Source organism: Rhinolophus sinicus, chromosome 5 (genome assembly GCF_057876585.1).
Source record: "Rhinolophus sinicus isolate RSI-liver-muscle chromosome 5, RSI-T2T, whole genome shotgun sequence".
In the NCBI taxonomy this organism is placed as follows: Eukaryota; Metazoa; Chordata; class Mammalia; order Chiroptera; family Rhinolophidae; genus Rhinolophus; species Rhinolophus sinicus.
The window spans coordinates 31,162,607-31,185,830 of record NC_142505.1 but is presented as its reverse complement, the minus strand read 5'-3'; the positions used below and the strand labels follow the sequence as shown (position 1 = coordinate 31,185,830).

Below are 23,224 nucleotides of genomic sequence, written 5' to 3'. Positions count from 1 at the left end.
CACTTCCCTCCAGCAGCCCCAGGTCTGGACGACAAGGGTTGTCCAGAATCTAAGGGTGGAGCTGACAATGTGACACTGGCAGGGACAGCTATGGCTTAGCACTAGACAGGGCTGAACCATCCATTGTGGCTGCCCCTCCTAAAGGCAGGGGTTGGGAGTGTCTCAACCCGGTGTTTTGCCTTGGCCACTGAGTAGTAGCTGAGCTAAACCTTAGTCTGTTCCCATCATCCATTTGATGACAAAGGGACCAGACTCAACCCGAACATCTGGAAAGGTAATCCCAATGATCTTCCTTAAATGAATCTATATTTATATCGATATATCTATCTGTCTATCTGTCTGTCTGTCTGTCTGTCTATCTATCTATCTATCTATCTATCTATCTATCTATCTATCTATCTATCTATCTATCTATCTTTTACATCTGGATTGGAGATAGAAAATCAAAGTGGAATTGGTTTTTAATTTCATGTGTTCAATCCCATCTTTGGAACAGGAAGTGTCTGGCTAAGGGAGACACCCAAAGAAAAATGTAATTGAGCCACTCAAATTCCTGAAGAAAATAAGTTCCATGTGAATTCAACTTTGATTATTTATTCACTCATTTATTAATTTCATCTCATTTTCCTTCATTCGCTGATCATTTAGTGAATGTACAAAGAGGGCAAGGATTGGACAGATAAATTTTACTGATAATTGCAAAATCTCATTTTAATCTAATACTGTTCATTTCCTCTCTCAAGTCCCCTTACCTCCCAAGAAAAGGCAACTGATATTTAATGAGCATTATTTTCCTTCCTCTTTCTGAGCACATAAAGGTGGAAAATAGTTGCCAAGTTGCAAAAACAGAAAGCATGCACATTTGGAAAATGAAGACATCATGCACTGACTTTTTCTTTGGGAAAGGATCTGGTGTGATTTATGGCTGTCAACTCACCTTGCGTCCAGGAGGTCCCGGCTCTCCAGGGGATCCTGGTTCTCCTGGAAGCCCAGCAGATATCTCAAAGCAGAATTTATTTACTTTAAAATTATATTTATACATTTATGTATGTTTGTGGGTCTGGGTGTTTTAAATTTTAAAGACAGCATACACTTTCATTTTAAAAAATTGAGAGATTTCCAAAAAGCACACAGAGGGAAAAGAAATCCTCAGCAATCCCCTCTCCCCCAAATGATGATTGCTAACATTTTGGCATCTTTTCTTCTGGTCTTTCATTTATTCTTTTGGTATTAATCTACATATTCTTTTCTTAATATCATTTTATACTTTTTTTCCTGTTGTTTTTTTAAACTAATACATCTCTGGACATTTTCACGTTACTAAATATTCTTTTGCAAAATCATTTTTTTCTTGGTTGCACAGTATTCTATTACCTGGATATACCAGACCTTATTTAATCAGTCCCTTACTGTTGGCATTTAAGTTTGTGGTTGTAATAATCAATGACACTATAAAGTTATATGTGCGATTATTTCCTTGGGGAAGAATGCTAGAACTGGAATAGATGGATCAAGTCAGAAATTTTTATCTACATGAATTTTTATCTAAATTTATCTAAATTTAATAAGTGATTCACATGAAAAATAAATGAACAAAACAGAAAAACAAAAAATTAAATATAAAAACCCTTGAAACAACAAGAAAACCTTTAACAGTTGGCTGGAAATCTTTGTAGTGAAATGGAGAATAGCAGCAGTCACAAAAACAATAGTTTTTGACACTGCATGCCAGGAATTTTTCCATGTGCATTCAACAATATAATTTATCATAAGGAAAGCTAGAATTTAGTTTAAAAATTAGGACCATGTTCCTTTGTTCATTCAGAATGCCAGAGGATTTATAACCTTTATAGGAATCAAAAGTGAAAGTGTCTAAAATCAACTTAACGTGTAAAGGCATTGCCTATGGAACAGCAAGTATTCCAAGGATATTCACAGTATGCTGTGGACAGGGCACAGAATTCTCCCCAGATGAGAACCACTGTAAAGAATCAAATCACTTCACAATATTTGTTAGGAATACAACGGCAATCCCTCTGACATTTGACAATCTCTGGAGACATTTTTGGCTATCCTTAAGGGTAGGGAGACAGGGTGGTTGTGGGTAGGGCAAGGCGAGGATGCTGCTGACATATTCTAATGCACAGGACAGCCCTCACAGCAGAGTCATCCAGCCCAAAAGTTTGAGAAACGCTGCCTTAAGTATATGCATGTGTAAAGTTAATTACAAACATATAAATACATACAAACATACATTAGACATAAAATAAGACAGATTAAGAAGCATGGTAAATTTTTGAAAATGCGTCAGTTGGGGGAAACACCAAGGTGAAGATTTAGAAAACTTATTAATAAACTAGGAATGTAATGATTCCAAGAGAACTAAAGAGGCACTCAACAGTTAAGGCAAAGCTTTACCCAAATCTTCCAGTAGAAACAACTCTTTGAGAGAGAAAACCTGGAAGTTTTCAGTGTCTAAACTTCAAATTCAGCAATATTCACGTAGCTTGGCAGGTGAAACACCCAAGTTACAAACAGTAATAAATTGTCCAGTGTGGGGGAAAAAAGACATTCAAGTAACCAAAGGTCAAGAGAAAAAGTACCTACTAGCTTATTGTTTTTTTAAAAAATGATTAATGTGCCATTGGAGGGAGTGAATCCAACAAACAGCTAAACTTGTGAGCAGGCTTTCAATGTTCAAGGGTAAACGGCTTCATAACAAGCCGAGGGAAAGGATCCAGAGATACTTCAATGCAGATAACATCTAGATTAATCTGAAAGTCTATCCCAATTATCTTTCTAATTTTATCAGTTTTCATCTTTTTTTTTTTTTTTTTTAAGAGCATAATGTTAAAGGATCGTCATCCAAAAACACATATGAGGGAAAGAATTATAGCTGGGAAGCAGTCCCTCTTGGGAGAAGCAGGATGGAGGAAAAGAGCAGTTTCTTTATAAATAGTCTCTAAAGTTCCTGTTATATATACTTTGTTAAAACAACAACAACCCAGATAAGAATAAAATTAACTATGATGACAAAACTGGAAAATCACCTCAACTATCAAGTTTTATCAGACTGTGTGTTTTTCTGTTTTGCTAAAACAGCCATCTCATACACAGTCTAAGATACAGCAGATGCAAAGCTATTCTTAAGCCACTGGAACCCGAAAATGCTGATGCCTGTGAGAAAAACTGGAGACTCCTGTTTGATCCACAATATGTCACCACTCCATGGAATAATAAAGACATATTTCGTTACATAATAAATGGAAACTTTCCATATAAGGAGAGGGCGTTTCAGGGTATACACCTCATTAAAACAGTTTAACAAAACCATCAGAGTGAAGATGGCAGTGTACATTAGGTTGCAGGAAATCTGCCAGGGACATTCAATTTCACTGACCATATTTTGGCAGCGCAGACCTGTTTTGGACCACAAGGCGTCCTTTAAAACCTTATTTCCAGTGTGAAACAAGGGTGCCTTAGCAGCCAGAGCAGGGGAACTTGTTCACTAAAAGCAAAGAGTTCCTTGCCTTCTTGCTGGCATGGAAGGGTGAGCAATATATCCATTTCCCTTCCCCAAGTTTGCCTTCAAAAGTACACACATTTTACAAGTCTTTGGGAACAAGTGACAATTCAAAGGATTCGAAAAGCATGAAAAAGGACTTCCCAAAGTAGCAGAGGTTGAAGACATTGGAATCAAAGAAGCTTACCATGTGGCCTCTAGCTCCCTTGGGTCCAGTTTCTCCTGGACCACCAGCATCCCCAATCTCACCCTAAATTACGTTCAGAAAAATAAAATGAAATGGTTATTAAAATCAAAGACATGTATCTCGAAGTGTTTTGAAACTGATTACAACACGAAGACATTTTTATATGCATTTTTATCTTTAACGGTCTTCTTTGAGGCGCTCCCCCCCACCCCACCCTCATTTTTACAGCTCTCTACATAGCACACTGAATCCTCATTGTTTTACTGCTGACTCTCGCTCCAGTCAGCACGCAGCCTCTTTGGAGACATGAACTGTGCCCTGACATGTACTGAGATCAGTCAGTCTTTCTAGCAAAAGTGAAAGCCTGAAGGTAGAGGACAGCATGGTTAACATTATCTCAAGGTGATTTATAAACACATTGAGAAAATTGGGCCTGGTGAGATCAGGTCATTTTGGTTTCCCTTACATTTTACTTTCCTTTGAACAAAGAGGAAAACATGTATGATGCAGACAAAAATAAATAAGGATGATTTCTTCCTTTACCTGTGAATTTAATTTTTTATTTAAAAAGACCCTGCTTCTGTCTTCTCTCCTTTCCCCCATAAAAGTTTCTTTTTATTCATTTATGATTCACTAACCTCCTATCATCCCACGGTACATTTCATAACCCCAGGAGTATTTCTGATTGATCTCTAGTTAGTATGAAGCACATACCTTATGTCCACTTTCTCCAGAGAATCCTTCTTGTCCCTATAAATGACAGGAGGGAAAATTACTATATGCACGTATCACCAAGATAGGTTTATACTGACTTTAATTTTACCTGCTGCCTTATTTAGTTTTAGTGCTTCTAGACCAAGGAAGACCAAAACAATTAAAAATGAAACCGTACAGAACTTTCTGAGAAACTAATTTCTAAATTAAAGTATTTACTGGTTTCTCCCAAATATCATGGCAACCTAAGATAAGCTGATAAATGTACACATCTGAGGAATCACAAATCAGCTCTCCTTCTACTGTAGGCACATCTCAGGAAAACTGGTTATTTGGCCAAGTGTCTCTGAAACAGCCTTTTTAAAAAAAAATTTTTTATTAGTTTATTGGGGAGACAATTGTTAGTAAAGTTACATAGATTTCAGGTGTATAATTCTGTAATACATCATCTATATATCACATTGCGTGTTCACCACCAGAGTCAGTTCTCCTTCCATCACCATATATTTGATCCCCTTTCCCCTCATCTACCACCCCGCCTCCTCCCTTACCCTCTGGGAACAACTAAACTATTGTCTGTGTCTATGAGTTTTTGTTTCTTCATTTGTTTGTCTTGTTCTTTTGTTGTTTTCAGTTTTATATCCCACATATCAGTGGAATCATATGGTTCTTGACTTTGAAATATTCTTCTTAGAATGAATTTCAATGGAGAAATGGGACGCCTAGAGTCTAAACTTGATCATTCATTTTCTTGTCCTGTACTTACCTTATTTGGCCATGGACTATAGTTTAAGAAGTATGATAATCTCCATTTGATGAAAAAAATATTTTATTTAAAATAAAGTTTATGTTCTCATTATTAAAAATAATACCTCCTCAAACATATATAAAAAAGAACAGAAAGAAGTCACCCAAATCTCATTACCCAGAACTAGCCATTATAAATACTGTCATTATTTTCTTTTAGCTTCTTAAAATGTATTTTAGCACAATTGGGATGTGTTTGTTTTTTCCTGATTATATTCTGATTTTTTTTTTACTTCACATTGTAACATAATTTCTTTACATAATTATAAAATTTATGCATTCATTTTTAAAAATAAAATAGAGTACTTTAATTGAGAGATTTGCATTGATTTTAATAACTGAAAAATGTTGATGCTCAATTTTAAGGAATGGCTAATATTCCAATGTTATAGGCTACTTAACATTCCCCTTTTTATGAGATATTATGGTTGTTTTCAATTATTCTCTATTGTAAAGAACATTTCACTGGAAATATTCAGTATTTTTTTTCAAAGAACTTTTAGCTTTTTTTTTGTTTATTCTTACAGACAGCCTCTGGCATCATTCCCACTGGTATTTCACTTGGAATTACACTGATCTTTTATAATGTTTTAGACTTTTCAACATGCATTTGGTGTGTCTACTTATTGAAATTTTTCTTTTATAGCTCAGTAATTCTTTGTCAAAGGTTTCAAACATTTTGTAAAAAGGATATTCTTAACTATATTATTTTTGTGGCTGTTATGATTTCTAAGCGATTATTATAAATATATATAAATTACTGGTTTTGAAAAACTTATCTTACTTCCACTTACATATTCAACAATAATATAAATTTATCATTCTGGCATGGTTAAAAGGTTTTATTTTTAAGTTACTGCTTGGCCCAGTGAATTTAGAAAGGCCCTGTAAAACCTCTCACTAATGGCTAAAGTAAACATACTCAGAGGAGGACACATGTTTGAATGGCTTCCGAGGTATACTTGAGCACAGAGCTGCTAAGATTCAGTGCACTGTTCAGGCTGGAACAAATACGGCCCTGTCTGTACATCTCTGCAAAGACCAGAAAATTAATTTTCAAGTGTCAATTGTTGTCTGTACCTTAAACCATCAGATTGTTTTTATTCTACCACATTCCCCACAGGATATCTGCAAATAAATTATAAAAATCTATCTATATATGTCCAGACCTACCTTGTTCACTACTTTCTTTTTTTCTCTTAAATGGGGCAAAACAAAATCCAAGCAACAAGATTTTGTAGGGTGTCAGGGCACATGTCTTATTAGGGAGACCACTTCATGGACGGTGTGTAGATGCCTGACCACCACACTGTGTACCTGAAGCTAAAGCTGAATAACATTGTATGTCAACTATAATTACATACATATATATATATATATATATATATATATATATATATATATATAGTCATGGGATATGGAGTATAGCATAGGGAATAGAGTCAATGGAATTGTAATAGATATGTATGATGTCAGAGGGGCAATAGATTGGGGGCGGGGGATATCACTTTGTGAGGGGTGAAATGTCTAACTAGTACATTGTTCTGTACACCGGAAACTAATTAGAAAAATCCAAATAAATAAACAAATAAATGGGAAATGTCTCCCTTGCAGGCGACAAGTCTTACCTTTGCCCCTTTACTGCCAATGTTCCCATAACCTGGATGGCCTTCATCACCCTGTACAAAAAGCAAGTATTTATAAACATCCCAGACTACAGACAAGGCAGGCTAACTCTCCAGAGAACAACACAGCCAGCTTTTTGGTTTGATTAGGAGAAATGAAGCAGCAGGATTCTCCCTCTGGGGCAGGCTATTGACATTTGGTGATAGTGGCACTAAATGCAACTCTCCGTAACATATACAGACAATGCACTATCCCTTAGCCTCACCCGTTTTATCCATTAAGTGGGAAGAGTTATATTAAAAATTACACCTACTCATGGTGTTCTTATGAGGATAAAATGAGAAAACTAGAGAGGTGAGGAAAAATGGTGGCATGAGGTGAGCCTCTGTAAAGCTCCCCTGGAATTTACAACGAATTGAACAACAATAACTCCACAGAGAAAATTACACATACAGTTATCTCCATAAAAGGTGGTAGTGGTGCTTCTCTTCTGGGTAACATTTGTATTTTAATACCTTAGCTTGAATGCGTTTTCAGTTGCTAGATAAGAACAAGACCTCCTAAATGTCGGGGCATTGCTTCTGACAGACCCTTGTAGGAAGGCCTTAGTGAGAAGTCCTGAGCACTGGGGCAAGGCTGGGGTGACTTTCTGATGAATGGCTTCTGATGAGGGGAAAGAATGGAAGAAGAGTTATGGAAGAAGAGACAAGTGTTGTCCATTTTTTCATTGGGCTCAAGGGCACCCTGGCCACGATGTCTGGTACCCGGGAAGTCGCCACCTTGGAAAAGCTAGCTAAGGAACTACTCCACGATGAGCATAATCGCTCAATTTCTAGAAAGCTGTGAGGCTAGATTGGAATGGCATCTTTAATCCTCTCTTCAGAAAACCACACCTGATATTCATTGAGTGAACAGATTCCAAGGGCCAGAACAAAAGCAGTGATAAAACACAAACCGGCAAGCCTCGAGGACCGGGTAGGCCAATAGATCCTTTTTCTCCCAGATCTCCAGGTTCTCCCTGTTAAACAGAACAGTGAAATGTATCCTCATTAGGCTGTTTTTGTAAAGGAAATTAGAAACAATGGCACGGAGACAACACTTGCTAACTGCATCCATGTGTATCATAAACAGCGACACTGGGTTTGTGACCAGGACTATGAATTGTGCAAGCAATACAAGGAATGCTGTTGCTGGCTACTGAGGTCTCCTCTACTGACAGAGGGAGCCTCAGCAAGTCTGATGTATTGTTTAGCGCAAGTTGCCATCTTAGCAACTCAGTGCCATGAACCGCACCCTTGGAAATGTCTCACCATGAGTCAAAGAGGAACCTCGGTACTGATTAAGAAAATTAAAACCATTTTCCATGATGATCCATGCAAGTCATCTGGCTGCTGCAAAGGCAGCAGACTTATTAATCTAGCTTTAAGATTTGAAGAGTCACTCAAGATAATGCAGCCTCCCTGGCAATAGTTTCTGACTTCTGACAAGTAGAACATCTACCGTGGATTCTAAATCGATCTCAGTATGATGTTAAGGAAAGTGCGGGTACTTGGGAAAGTTGACACAGGTTTACAAAAGAAGGCTTAAAGACTTGCAAAGGTTTAGATTTACAGAAACGTTATGAAAAGAGTACAGAGAGTGCCTATGTGCTTCATATCTCGTTCCCCCTATTGTTACTATTACATTAGTTACATTAGGAGGGCACATTTGTCACAATAAATAAATACTGATTCATTGTCATTAACTAAAGCCCATACTTTATTCAGAGTTCCTTAGTTTTTACTTAATATCCTTTTTACGTCCCAGGATCCCACCCAGGCTACCACATGTCATGTCTCCTTAGACTCCTCTCGACTGGGACAGTTTACCAAGTTTTCCTTGTTTTTGATGACCGTGACAATTTGGAGTATTGGTCAAATATTTTGTAGAATGGCCATCAGTTGGGGTTTATCTGATATTTTTCTCATGATTAGGTTGGGTTTTATGGGTTTTGGTTATAAAGACCACAGGGGTAACGTGTTATTTTTTATCACATCATATCCAGGGTATATACTATCAACCTTGCCATCACCACTGATGTTAACTTTGATCATCTGGCTGAGGTCACGTCGGTCAAGTTTATCTACTGTCTAGTTAGCCACCCTTGCTCTTTTCATAATGTGCTCTTTGGAAGAAAGAGTGTGGAAATGGGTGTAGTGCACATCAAGGGGTGGGAGTGGTTAACACATTTTTAAGGATAGAAAGGCAACATAGTAAGGGTGAGAAGTGCAAATGGACAAATGTCCACCAGCACTGAACTCTGGGGTGAAACAGAAGGGGTTTCTATGGAAGGAAGGGAAGCATATCACCTGTCCTGATGCCTTTCTTTCTGGGCAGTGGCTCTCCAAGTGTGCTCTGGGGGCCAACTGCCTCACAATTACCTGGGGTCCACATGCAAAAGGAAGTTCCTGGACCCTCGTAGTATCAGTCTCTGGTAGTGGAGTCCAAGAACATGCCTTTTAAAATAAGCTTCTCAGCTGATTCTTATGCACAGTGAAATTTGAGAACGTCTGCTTTAAGGGAGGGACCTGAAGGAAGCCATGGGGCTTGCCCAGGGTCAAACTCTTTGTTTCTTATACAGTCAGGCTGTCGAGCTCAGGATTAATTGCCGAGTTGCTTGCCTCCCTGGGAACTTGAGCTGATTGGAGTAAAGTAGTAGTAAGTGTTTGGGGCTCATCTTAGTTAATAATGAGTCTGGAGAGCTTGGTCCATGTTGGGGCTGCTCAAAAAGTTTGGGTTTTCTTTGAAGGTACTTACCTCCCAAATTCTTGCTCCTTCCCCTTTAAAAATCCTCCATATTAACAACAATCGTTTTGGGGACAACTACTCAGCTCATATCTATCTTCTTCCACACTCTCACCTATATATCTGGCTCTAGGGTCCTTCCATTCCTGTTGGTCTCTTCTATCACAACCTATGAAATGTCTTTATTTCATGCAATGAAAGACTCTCTATACATCCATCACACACACACACACACACACACACACACACACACACACACACACACCGTCCTCACTGTAAAATAAACTTGGTTCTCACAGTGACACCACTTCCCCTGCGGTTCTCTCCCAGGCAAGAAGGCAGCATTGTCTTTGTTCCAAACTTTCTGTTCCAGACCATTGTTGCTACATGTGTTCTAGTAATCCCTTCCTTTTGGAGTTGATTACCTTCTCATCCATGTACCTCATTTCATCCTTCAATCAACTGTCACAGTAACACTCGATTTCTGGCCTCCATCATTGCAGTCCTCCTTAGCAGATCTCCATGACAAAGCTAGCCCCTCTTCTTACGCCCTCAATCTCATCCTCTCTGTCAAGAAATTTCTCCATTAATTATCTACTCTTTCTTACATCTTCAACCTCCTCCTTTCTCTGTTTTTCCCTTGTCTGTGCATAAACATGCTACGGGCTCTCCTATCCTTGAAGACAACCAAATGCCAATCTGTCCTAGACTGTGCCTGGACCAGTAGTTAATGTCCCCTTCCTCCCCTCCAAAGCCTGGTGGCTCCAAAGAGTAATTAAAAGCCCTGTATCATTTCCTTCTTAACACATTGTCCAACACTTTTGCAGGCTGTCTCTCTTTTCTTCTTTCTTTCTTCTTCCCGTAATTGCTACACTTTGAAACTATTCTTTGGAGCATCTTGGCCACCAGATGTGATGACCTTCCCATTTCTGTGATGTTTGTCACCACTTGTGCTGGAAGCTCAACAAGTCATCTTGACCTCTTCCCTCTGTTTCAGTTTCCTGCTGGAGGAGTCCTACAGAATCATCGTGAGCCCCTCCTGTCTTCACCCTGGGAAGCCATCCAATCATTGCTTGTCTTGCAGACTGTGAGAACTTATCAATTAGTCTCTTAGTTTCCAATATCTCAGCCTTCAAAATATTTCTACACTGAGTTGCCTATTTAAAAATCTTCCGAAGTCTGGCTGTGTTCATACACTCCGTTCAAAAATCACAAATAGCACTGTACTGGCCACCTAATAAGGTCAATCACCACAGACTTTTATGTTCTTTATGTACCCACCAGATAGGATCATTTTTCATTTCCCAACCACCGTTCCCAGGATTTTCCAACCCGGTTCTCTCCTTCACCCCATTTCTTCTATCTGAAATTATCCAGGCGCTCTCTCTGCTTACTAAAGTCCTTATCTTCTGAGGACCACTCAAAGTTTGTATCCTCTATGATGCGTCTTTTCCCAGCCCAGGAATACGTCTATTAATACTATGTTTAATCCTCCATTTCAGTCCCTATTCTTGACGACTTTTTGTCATAGATTAGTATCCTGAAAATATTCTAAATTCTGTGGGGGTTGATTCCATATCACATTTATCATTATACAACCAAGATACTCTTTCATTAAACAAATATTGACTAAGTATTTATTCTGTGCCTGGTGCCGATCTAAGCAGTAGGGATGCACCATTGAACAAAACAGACAATGATCTCTGCTCTCCTGGAGCCGACTTTCTGGTCCGGCTGAAGGCCAGTCCAGTGCCTTTACCTTAAAAGGTGTTCAGCAAAGGTTTGTATCAATGAAGGAAAGAAATAAGAGGAGAAGGGAAAGGGAGGGAAGGGGAGAAGAGGGAAACAAAAAGGGAGGGAGGGAGAGAGAAAGGCAGGCTTGCCCCAGAACAGTCCCCCTGCCCTGAGATCCCTCAGCTCAGGTTGGGTGTAGCCTGTGGTGAGATTATGTCGAGCTGGAATCACTGACATCATCCTGGTCCACACCCATGTCCTTAACTGTTGCTGGCTCTCTAAGAATCAAGCCGGGGGTAGGGGCAATGGGATATGTTCTCCTTTGTGTTGAAAGGGCGCTGGCTAATACCACCAGACACATTTCCCTTGAGAAGAAAATCTTAACTTTGGTGGGTATAAAGAATGTGACCTACTTTAATTCCTTGGCTTCCCAAATGGCCTTGACTCCCTTTCTTTCCTTCTGGTCCTGGAGGCCCCTGAAACAAAATAACAATTGCAGATACAGCAGAACATAAAGCAACTTTCCTTTAAACCCTTCGTGTCTCTTCTAAGAGGAAAATGAACCACAGATGGGAAAAGACTTGTGACTTTATTGATTCCGGTTCTGGAAAAAATTATCACAGATGTCAAATAAAGACGAGTAAATAAAGGAAAATTAATAAAGTAATTCATGCCAGATGATTGCCTAAACAAACGATTGTGCTTCCTTGTGAGCTTTCTTCCACAGAGATTTTAGGCTCTCATTGTTTTACTGTTAGAGCAGATGTTGCTAAAATGACAGACATCTAAAGTGGGCATTCAAATGACATTTGCTTTGAACTATATTCTTCCTGGTTCCTTGCTTTGGTAGAAAGTAATGTGTGTGTGTGTGTGTGTGTGTGTGTGTGTTTACGGTAAATATCTTTATTTGCAAGCAATATTTACTAAAAATAATTAGCATTAATAACAAGATATGTTCAGGTAGTACAATATTCTGAAATAGTTTTCTCTCTCCTAGCAATAAGTTAGAAAAGTAAATGTAAATAAATTTCAATTTACCAATGGGGAAAAAATACTCTAAAATTCTTAAAATAAACTTAAAGATAAAAGACCTGTATAAAGAAAACTTTAAAATCTCGTTGAGAAATACAATACCAAAATTTAAACAGATGAATAAATACACCATGCATCTATATGGAAAATCTATTTGATATAATAGAAGTCTCTCCAACATTCTAAAAAGCATGTTTTATTGGAACAGTTTTAGAGCTGAACATTTAAAAATCCCAATTCAGAGGTAGACCAAGTGCCTTCTTATGTTTTTGACACTTGGGATTAGATATTTCCTTTGGGTTATCAAAACATGTGGCAACAGAAATCTCTTGTGGTTAAAATATTACAGGTACTTGTAAATAATCCCAATACCAGTCAACTGAAATCATTTTCACAATTATTTTTAATCATGGTTACTATCGTTTAAAAATAAACCAAATCTGTGTAATAAGCACGATACTTAGCAAATTAATTTTGTTCAGAAGAAAAAATTACGTTAACCTTTCCATCTTTTAAACACTTTAAAATACAGTAAGTTGGACATAAAAAATGTCCTAATAGGAAAGACTGTTGAACTATGAATTGGTTACTAAGGAAGATAATACAATCTTTCCACAGCCTTTCGTCTTCTCCCCTCCCTTCTTTGTCTTAAAAGAAGAGTCTCAATTTCTTTACTTTCCATAGCTCTCAACCTTTTTCCTTCTTTCACTTCCACCACTACGTGGAGCTAGCTCCCATGACCTTCATGTTCAATCCAGTTGACTTTTTCCCCTGTTCTTACCTTATTTGAGTTTAATCTTGTATTCTTTGAAACTTTTCCATAAACTTCTGTAAACCAGGTTACCATGCTCTTCTTCCTGGTCCCCCTCTGGTCTCTTCTCAGCAAATGTTGAAGATGTCCCTTCTTCAATCTGCCTCCTAAATCTCCAGGTGCCTTATGGCTCCAATGACCTTATTTTCTCACTTTATCCCCTCTCCCTGAGTGACAGCCCCATAGATTCAAATACCACTTCTACAAAATGACTCCTATGTATACAGATCCCCAGTCCAAACCACATAACTGAACACCAGACTCATACTAAAATGCCTAGTGACTAACCCATAGGAATTGATTACCAAAGATAATCATATTTACCATAAGTCATGCTTAGTCTCATTTTTTTTCCATTACGGTACGGTGCCACCCTTTAGTCCCCCTGAAACCCAAGCCAGAAACCTAAGAATCTTCCTAGATCCCTCTCTCTAGCTCATCTCTCAAAACCAATCAGCTACAAGTCCTACAGACCCCTTTCTGTATCCATCTCTCTTCCATTCCCATTGCCATCACTACCTCCAGGCTTTTGCATTATGCCTGAATTCCTGGTTTCCCTGGCTTCTCTCTAATCCATTCTCTACTCCTTTCTCCTTTCGATTTAAAATGTCAGGCTGAGGCTGTCACGTTGTCTGGAATTCTAAGCTTTGAATAGTTTCAGAATAAAGTTGAAATACTGTATTTAATAATACATAAAATCCCTCAAAATGTTGGTACCGTTTCCCCAAAAATAAGACCTAGCCAGACAATCAGCTCTAATGCGTATTTTGGAGCAAAAGTTAACATAAGACCCAGTATTATATCATCATATCATATCATAATCATATCATATCATATCTCATACCATACCTGGTCTTATAGGATAATAAAATAAGACCGGGTCTTATATTATTTTTTGCTCCAAAAGACGCATTAGAGCTGATTGCCTGGCTAGGTCTTATTTTCAGGGAAACACGGTACTACATGCCTCTGTAGTCATCTGTGACTCCTTCAATCATTCCATGTTCATGCTCATCAAACCATCTGAAGTCACCAGCAGCTTCCTGTTGTCTTACATCTCCACACTTGTGCAAGTTGTTCCTTAGTTTAGGGGTTTCTTTTTTGTTTTTTTCCATCTAGGGAGAGATAATTCTCCCTCTTCTGAAAATCTTATTTTTATCATCACCGTTCCAGAAAAGAATACCTGAACCTCCTGGTTGTGCTGGGTGTTACAACTGTCCCAGATGCCTCTGAATATAGTTGTTCATTTATTTCTCTCTCATCCACCCATCCATTTGACCTCTAGGTAATGCTCTTATATAGATAGGGAAACCTTTAAATGCCCTAAGTTACTCTTTTAATTCACAGCAACTCTTGCTCTCAAATCAAGGCACTTTTTGACTCTTTGATATCTTGGGGGTGGCTGTGTTTTGTAATGGTGTCCTTTTATTGAAAATTCATTTTGTGCAAGGCACTGTGCTAAGAGGTATGTATTTATATATAGACCTCTTCAATCCTTACAACCAACACAATGAAATACGTATTATTAATGTTTTACCAATAAAAACAGATTCTCAAAGTGTTTAACCCTAAATCACTCAGTTAATAAGAGGATGAGATTGGAATTGAACCTGGTTCTGACATTAAAGACTGAACTCCCAGCCACTCAATCTCCTGTTCTAAGTCCCATGTCTGGGGCAGGATTCCCAAACTCCTACCATCCACGCACCAGCTGAGATTGAAGTTTCAAAATGTGAATCTCCAAACTTGATGCAGGAGGTTAGGGCCAGATCTAACCTCCGATATGGGGACTTGGGCTAGGGGCTCTTTTGTTCATGTTGAGACTCTGTCACAGAGTTCTCAGCAATCACAAATGATTTAGTGTTAGAAAGGAGATGTTAAGAACTTAAATGTTTTAAAAAATTGTCCTTAGATAACATCTCATCAGAAGGGATTGTACTAAGAGTTTAGGATTAATGGCTGGGGCACTGTCAAGGACACTTCAAGTTTGGATGGGATGCGGCAGGGCACGGGCAAAAGGTGTGGGTTCTTCTCATCTTGAAAAGGAATCCTGTCACTTATTATATTCATGGCGGTAAAACCTTGCCTACACTCACAGCAAACACTAGGCGGACATGATACAATCCAAGGAGAGTCAATGCTCAGCTTCTGTAAGAGTCAGACAGGAGCGAAGTCCAAGAACAAAAAAGAATCAAGAGGCCAACAAGGGGTGGCCTCTAATGTAAGAACAAACCCCAGGACACCAAGAGAAGATGTTGATCATGATGGCACAAGTCTACCCTACACTCCATCCACACTGAATCATTTATGGTTCTCCAAAAGCACCTTGGTATCTCTTTTTATTATATATAACCTGGTTCCTTTTCCTGGATACCTGCCTCTCTCTCTCTTGATCACCTGGCAAACACCTCTTATCCTGCAAAATCTAAGCCACTTTTCTCCTCCTTCAACGCCATCCTTTCTCTCACCACTCCACCTTGGGTATGATTCTATTTAACATGTAGCACCTCACATCTCAATTATCTGTCTGCCTGAATCTCCTTTATGAGACTGGGAGCTCTTGAGACTAGGGTCTGTGTCTGATTCACCCTTTTATCCTCCTGCAGGGCTTGGCACACAGGAAGCGCTCAGTAAATATTTGTCAAATGAGAAAAAGGAATGAGTGATGGATCATCTAGTCTGGATTATGCAGAAGGATGAAATCCAATGATTGCAATATAGATTACACATTGTTATACTGCTATTACTCCGGTTTTCCTTGGATTGGTTATGAGTATGCTTTGGGCATAAAATTGCCCGTTACATGAGGTAATATCAATACAATATAGTAGTAATAAACATTTATATAGTGCTTACTATATAGCAGGCACTGTTCCAAGTACCTACATATATTAAACCATCTAATTTTCACAACAATCCAACGAGGTAGCTACTATTACTATTCTTATTTTACAGCAGAGAAAATTGAGGCACAGAGAGGTTAAGTAAAGTACCCAAGACCACACAGCTAGGAAGATACAAAGCTGGTAACCAAACCCAGGCAGCCTGGCTCTAGACTCTGTGCCCTTGACCACTATGCTATACTTTGTCAAGATGAAATTCTCCTTTGTATCCCAAATTTGCACTGAATAATTTCAACCTTCACTGATAATGCATATGATATTAGTGATTATTTCACTAAAAACCCTAACTATTTAAAGAATAATTCCAGCTCTAATTGGAATTAATATTTTGCGTCTGATTTTCCATTCCTTTTCTAGGCCTGGGTTGCTTTACTGTGGGACCTTAAGGTAAACCAAACAAGAAGGGAACAAAGGAAGGTACAAAAGAACATGACACGACTTTCAAAGTTCTTTCTTCTTTTTCATTGTGTGCTGGGCTGTATTTCTTTTATACCACAGCCATATCCTTGGCTGGATTAGCACATGTTTGATTTACGCAGGCTGCCCCAACATTGCATAAATTAATAAGTCTTCAGAACACTGTCAGCGGAATTCACATCCCTTTTTCTAAATGTATATCCTAAGAACAACCTTTAAGTCTGCAATTAGAAAACACTCACGTGATTCTACCCGCGTGGCTGGTCCTTGTGTAAAAGAATATGAAGCCTATGCCAGTGAATTTAGAGCCAATAACGAATAACACCTTCTTGTGTATCTGATTGTGTTTGTCTCTGTGGTTTTCCTTTGGATACAATTTTGAGATCTCATTCATCATGTCCTGAACATAGAAAATCCTACACATCTTAGAAATAGCACTTTCACTGTGCTGACAAGGGTATTTAAAGAAAAGCAAGCAAGGAAAGAAAACTGTGCTTTCCCACCAGACAAATGGAAGAGCTAGACGAGGGAGAAGTTGTGCCTTTTGACTAGCTCTGGCTTGCCAAGAGGGTGAATGATTTATGACTATGACCAATCTTGCCAAGGCAAGATTAAAGGGGACCCACTCAGAAGTACACTACAGGGCAAGTGGAATAACTTATTGGAGTAACAGCCTTTTGGATACAATATTGGATTCTAGAGCAAGGGAATTACCAAGCTTTTTGAATTTCAACCCATCTACATTGCAATACTTTATATAAACAGATGAGATAATCACCCGATATATGTTTCCCTTGGCATTCACTTTAAAAAAAAAAAAAATCCCATTTGTGGTGCCAGCAAGCTTTTAATGATTCAAGGACGTGAATGCAAAATAATGACTTTTCATCAATTTAGTCCTACCATGAAATTTTTAAATTGTCATTCTTTTTGAAAGCGCATATTCATAAAAAATGGGAACAAATATCCTCATGAACAGTAACTAATACGCTTTAAAATACTGTAGCACGAGATTCAAATTTATGCAAATAGCTTCTTAAATATTTTGATGATGAACACAGCTACTTAAGTGTTGGACCACGGCCCAGTTTAACTAATGGACACAAAGTAATGGATTCCCTTTATTCTCATGTTATCCCAGAGCGCAAGTCCCAACTATGTCTCATTCACTCATTTACTAATTAATTCATTGTACAAATATTCATTGAGCTCTATGGAGTAGCAGCACTGTTGTTCTGATATCTGGGATATAGTTTAAGCGAGACAAGGTCCTGGCCCTCACAGCACTTACAATCGAGAAGAAGAGACAAAACCAGCTAAACAAATCTATACTGGGAATGCAGGTAGGCAAGGGCCAAATCATGTAAGGAATGGCTACTCAAAATGTGAAATTCAGTGTAGACTCTCGGGCCCATCCCAGACCTACTCAATCAGAATCTGTATTTTAACAAATTCTGTAGGTGATTCTTAGGCATTTTGACGTTGGAGAATGCTGGTGTGGGACAGTCATTCCCAACATTGGGAGTGTATGTTAGAATCACCTGGGGAGAACTTAAAGTTACCGTTACTGTTATTCTGGGCCTCACCTCCAGAGAATCTAATTTCAATGTCTGGGGAGGGTCCCAAGTGGTGGAGTGTTTCACAAGTCTGCCCAGGTGATTCTCACGTGTCGCCAGGTTGAAGGTCAGTGAGGGTTGCATTCTGGGTGCATGAGAAGCTCCTGAGGGCTGAGATGAGGGGCATGGTGAGATCTGATTTACATAGAGGAGGAATTCTTAACCTCACAGGAATGGCTAGGCTGCCGAGGCAAAGAGGTCCAGGCAGAATGACAGCCTGCTCAGCAAGGTAGGGGTTAGGATGTAACGTGGCTATACTGAACAATGAAGTCAAATCTAACATACTTTGCTGGTTCACAGGCAGGAAATAATCTGTCTGCAGAGAGGAAACCACAAGGACATCCATATTAAAGCCAAGATCAAAGCCACATGCAGTCAATTTCTCTTTTTACATACCTGGGGACCTCTGCTTCCCAGACCTCCTTTTATTCCTTTTATACCAGACTTTCCTCTTGCGCCCTATGTACAGAGAATGAAAGCATTATTTTCTCCCTAAAAGAGAACACTGGAATATTAAAATGGAAATGTTAAGTCAGTAACATGAACAGAAATTGGAAAGAGAATTCCACTCCTGCCTTTGGTTCTGTCTTGATATGTTGAGCTCCCCCTCTGTGTGGGGAGATCAGGATCTAATCTGGCATTTAGTTGATGGGGCATTTGCAGTCAAAATGAAGAAATACTGAATACGTGAGTTTTTCAGTATTGTTTGCTAATTATCATAAGCATCTTTATACTCCCCATGCATATATTTCTTATGTTAAAATAATCCTTAATTATAAATCTGAAGCTGGAATATTTAAAGACTTTCTATTCAATAATCACACTGAAGACTGGTCATCAATAAGATATGGCATGCAATAAGATGAAATTTGGATATTTCTACTTCTGGAATATTATCTTGCCTACGAACAGTGGCTACCATATGATACACAGGGAAACCTTCATGCTGTGTTTGGTTTTTGCATCTCCTCTTAAACTATTTTGTGACAAAAGGAAGAGTCTACAAAATGGAAGAAAGGGTGTTCTCGTTGTATTGCTTGTTTAGAATGAAATAAAACCAGCCAATCCACAGAAAAGCTTCCCCATAACCCCAGTGGCAAATATGTCTCACTTGAAGGTAAGAAAAATGAAGTTTCCTCCGCTGGCAAGTAAGACAAAGAAAATCAATCAAGCTAGAAAGAGATAGAGGTCTAAGGGGACGACTGTTTACTGCTCTGAAATCTTGGTAAAATGTGAACAAAATTTCTCTTATGATGTCCAAGGACATTTTGCCCCACTTCCATGGAACCAAGCTGCCAACATATAATAGTTATTTTAGTGTGTGTGGTTTTTTTTAACTATATGGATTAAAACTTTGAAAAATTGCAGAACCATTGCTGGTCCTGCATTTGCCAAACAGCAAAATTATTTCTTAAAATTTCAAAACCAAAAGTTTGGAGAGAAAAACAATATGGTCAAACGTTCTGTATTCATCTCAGCCTTTTCTAGTACTTCCTTTCTCTTCGTGTTGTTATTTTAGGCTGCATTGCCCTTCCTGGCACATGCTTCCTTTCCCCTTATGTGATCAGCATGACCGTCAACCACAGCTTGTTCCTTGTAAAGGAAAATGTGCTGGAGGCAGCTCCCAGGAGAAGTAAGCTAGAAAGCACAGGCTGAATGCCACACTGCAGATCACCCCACGGAAGACTTCAGCTGAATTTGGAATCATTGCTTCCTAGAGTAGAGCCAATTTTTCTACACCATGGGCATTCCGATATGTAACATTGAGTACTTACTGTACTAACTTGACCCAGGTTCCCAGTTTTGAGGCTCACCATGTTCCTTGGCTCAAGGTCTCCCAAGCATCCCCTAGCTAGCCTGAACCCATCGCACAGGGACCTCTGCCCAGTGTGTTAATCTCTTTTCACCGCCTGACTGGGACAAAACTAAGACAAAGGAGAACAAATGCTGGTCAAGACTGTACTGCTTCCTTCCTTTGTTACCCTGAAAACACTTGAAACAACGATTAATTCTACAAGGGGAGGGGTAGAGGGATGCTATCAAGGCTTCAGATTCCTTAATTCTCACATCATGATTAGTCTTAACATGTACCTGATGACCGTTAAATCCCAGGGAGCCTCCAAGTCCGTCTGGGCCTGGGATGCCTGGTATCCCCTGTGGTGACAGAGAATCAACCTGTTAACACTGTTTCCTGAGAATTTTGCCCCCTTTATGTGCAAGATTATAAATATTTGTTCAATCACAATGACAGCGTAGGATCTTTGCAAAAATATGAAAAGTAAAGAAAAATACAAAGAAGGAAATAAAAATATCCTATAATCTCATCAACCAGAAACAACCATATCTAATATGTTGGTATTATTTACTTTCAGTCTTTATATATATATGAGCACATGTACACACACACACACACACACACACACACACACACACACACTCTCACTCCCTTCTTTTCTTATAATTTTCTTTTCTTTTCTTATAATTATATCCAACTTGGGCATTTGGCTTGAAAAATCTCCCAATTTACTTCACATTTTCTTCAAAAATCTTTAAGCATTTTACATTATATTTGTATACAAATAGATTAAATATCTAGGGATTAACAGCTGAGCAGTCTCTTCACATTGCTCTTGAACTCTGCTACAGATAAGAATTCCAAGAAGAGTAAGAAAGAATTAAGAAAGTTTAATTTACGCAACTACTAGAATAGTCCAAATTTATCTCAGTTGTCACACAGTTGGATGTGATTAAATGTTCCCTTAGCCTTTTCCTAGAAATCAGAAAGAGGAAATTTCTCAATACTTTCTCATCCCAATCTCATTTCATTTATTTCATGCCATTTGTCTGGATCTGCTTTTCCCTTTTTGTCTAAGTCTAACCTTAAAGTGTGTTTATATGGGGTAATGTCTGTGGATGGTAAACTCTTAGTCTTTTTCTATGTGAAAATGTCTATTTTACTCACTCTTAGTTTAGCTACATATAAAATTCCAGGTTAACAACTATTTTTCCTCTGCACCCGCAAGATATTAATTTGTTGTTTTCTGACATGTATTAGTATTGAACAGAGTATGCTGCAATCTAATTTGTTATCTCTCTCATGGGTAAAATTGTCTTTTTTCTCTGGTAGTGCCTAGGGTGTTTTCCTTAATCTTCTGGAGTTTCACCATAATGTGATTGACAGTGGATTTATCATTATTCTCATTGTATTTTCAATCTGAGGATGTGTTTCCTCAATTTTGACAACTGCTCTTTCATAAATATTGTAGGTTCATGAGCATGTATAATGTATCAACACATACAAAGGAGATATGATGTTTGTTATTGTCCACTTTTGAACAAAATATTCAGAATATCCCACTTATATTCAGGTTTTAATGTACTATCTCAGTTTAAAAGGAGTTTATGTAAATTGTAAATAAAGTTTACAGCAAAAATCTAAAAGAAAGGTCACCCAATAAGTTACTAGAGTTTGTAGGTAATATCCAAACAAAGTTCAATTTAACAATGAGTGGGCCATTTATCGTTAATTTATATGGTTTTGACTAAAGTGCCCAAATTTCCATTTTCTTTTAAGATTTGCATTCTTGAAATTGTAGCCTAAAAGTTTTCTAACATTTTATGCCATGACCAATATCATCAAAAAGAAAAGAACTTTAGGCCTAGAAAAGACTTTCCAGTCTTTATTCTACCTCTTTGATTGGACACAGAATATTTATTATTTGGACTTCAGAAAAATAAAATCATTGTACCTGTGGGCCTGTATGTCCCCTTCGGCCATGAGCTGCCTAAAATAGGAGGAAAAGGTATATATCATTAACTGAGAAAAAAATGCTTTTTATAATTAATTTAAATTATTATTGGGCACCTTAAGGTGCTGACATTAAAAAAAAAGTTCCCACATGTTGTTTAAAACATTTAATTATCTACTGTACCATGAAAGTAAAATATTGCCAACTCTGAACTTCTATCCTAAGGCAATAGATAATTAAAATCATAGACAATTGAAATCTATAGATACTCATGAGAATAGACTGTGGTCAATAATTTCTCCTCCACTAAACTATTTCTAGAGCTGTTCACACAAGCTCCAAAATTGACTGATTTGGTTTTATTTCTTTTCATTTTTCTACAGTACTACCACGTAAGCCGGAAATCGGGAGCAGAGTGGCCAAAAGGCAGGAATCCAGAGGAAAAACTGGGAGAACCGATTTCATGAACTTTATTAGAGATTAATTTCAGAAGCTAAAGGTAGCCAAACTAATTTTATGTCACCCCCTCCCCCAAAGCCAAATACCTGTCAAAAAAATGAAAGAATTATCCTAAGCATTCAAAAGTTATTCAATTCAGCATGTTAATAAAATATCCAATCAAAACAATGGCAGCAACAGTTCAGGTAGATTTTTTCCTACTAGTCGCATATGTAAGATTAGGGTCTGGGTATATTCCAGATAAACATATTATAGATCTGGAAGTCAAGAGGCAAAGAGGCAAAGACATTTTATTGTCTATCTTAGGATCTCTCAGTAACGTAATAGCAATATTGACATCCAGGGTTTGCAAAATTCAACAAACATCAGACAACATTTTCTTGTTTAACATTTATTTGAGATATTCAGGTCAAAATTCTGTGAGAGGCCAATACTGCAGACTTTAAATTCTGCTAATTATATTTCAGTCAAAATTTATTATTATCTAGGAAACAGACTGTATCTGGGGAAATGGTTGGAGGCCTATTTCTTTAAAACCTCAATGAATCATCTTGAGATGAAAGTCCAAATCCTCTCTACTATTAGAGAGAGGAAAAGAAGTTCTTTCTACTCATTTAGCACAAGGTTTATCTGTTTGGAATCAGTTCACTTCAGTTTCATTCAGAAAAATGTCTACTATGATCTACTACCCACAAAGCACACTGGATGAGAACCATAGGAACATAAAGATGACACATACATGTACAAACACACAGAGTCCTTGATGTGGTTTGGAGGGGAGGAGATAAATATTACAAATACCGGGGGTGCCAAAAATATGTATACACATGTTAAGAGATGTTAACACTTTGGTCAACGGTGC

General features: G+C 38.2%; 1 protein-coding gene across 1 annotated transcript in view; it reads right to left on the bottom strand.

Annotated features, from left to right (window-relative positions):
* Positions 1-23,224, bottom strand: part of COL6A6 (collagen type VI alpha 6 chain) — a 127,348-nt gene that overhangs the window by 21,705 nt on the left and 82,419 nt on the right. Inside the window, 9 exon segments of the mRNA XM_019725970.3 lie at positions 938-1,000; positions 3,711-3,773; positions 4,425-4,460; positions 6,860-6,910; positions 7,813-7,875; positions 11,789-11,851; positions 18,551-18,613; positions 20,246-20,308; positions 21,904-21,939. Coding sequence (XP_019581529.3) covers positions 938-1,000; positions 3,711-3,773; positions 4,425-4,460; positions 6,860-6,910; positions 7,813-7,875; positions 11,789-11,851; positions 18,551-18,613; positions 20,246-20,308; positions 21,904-21,939 — 501 coding nt within the window.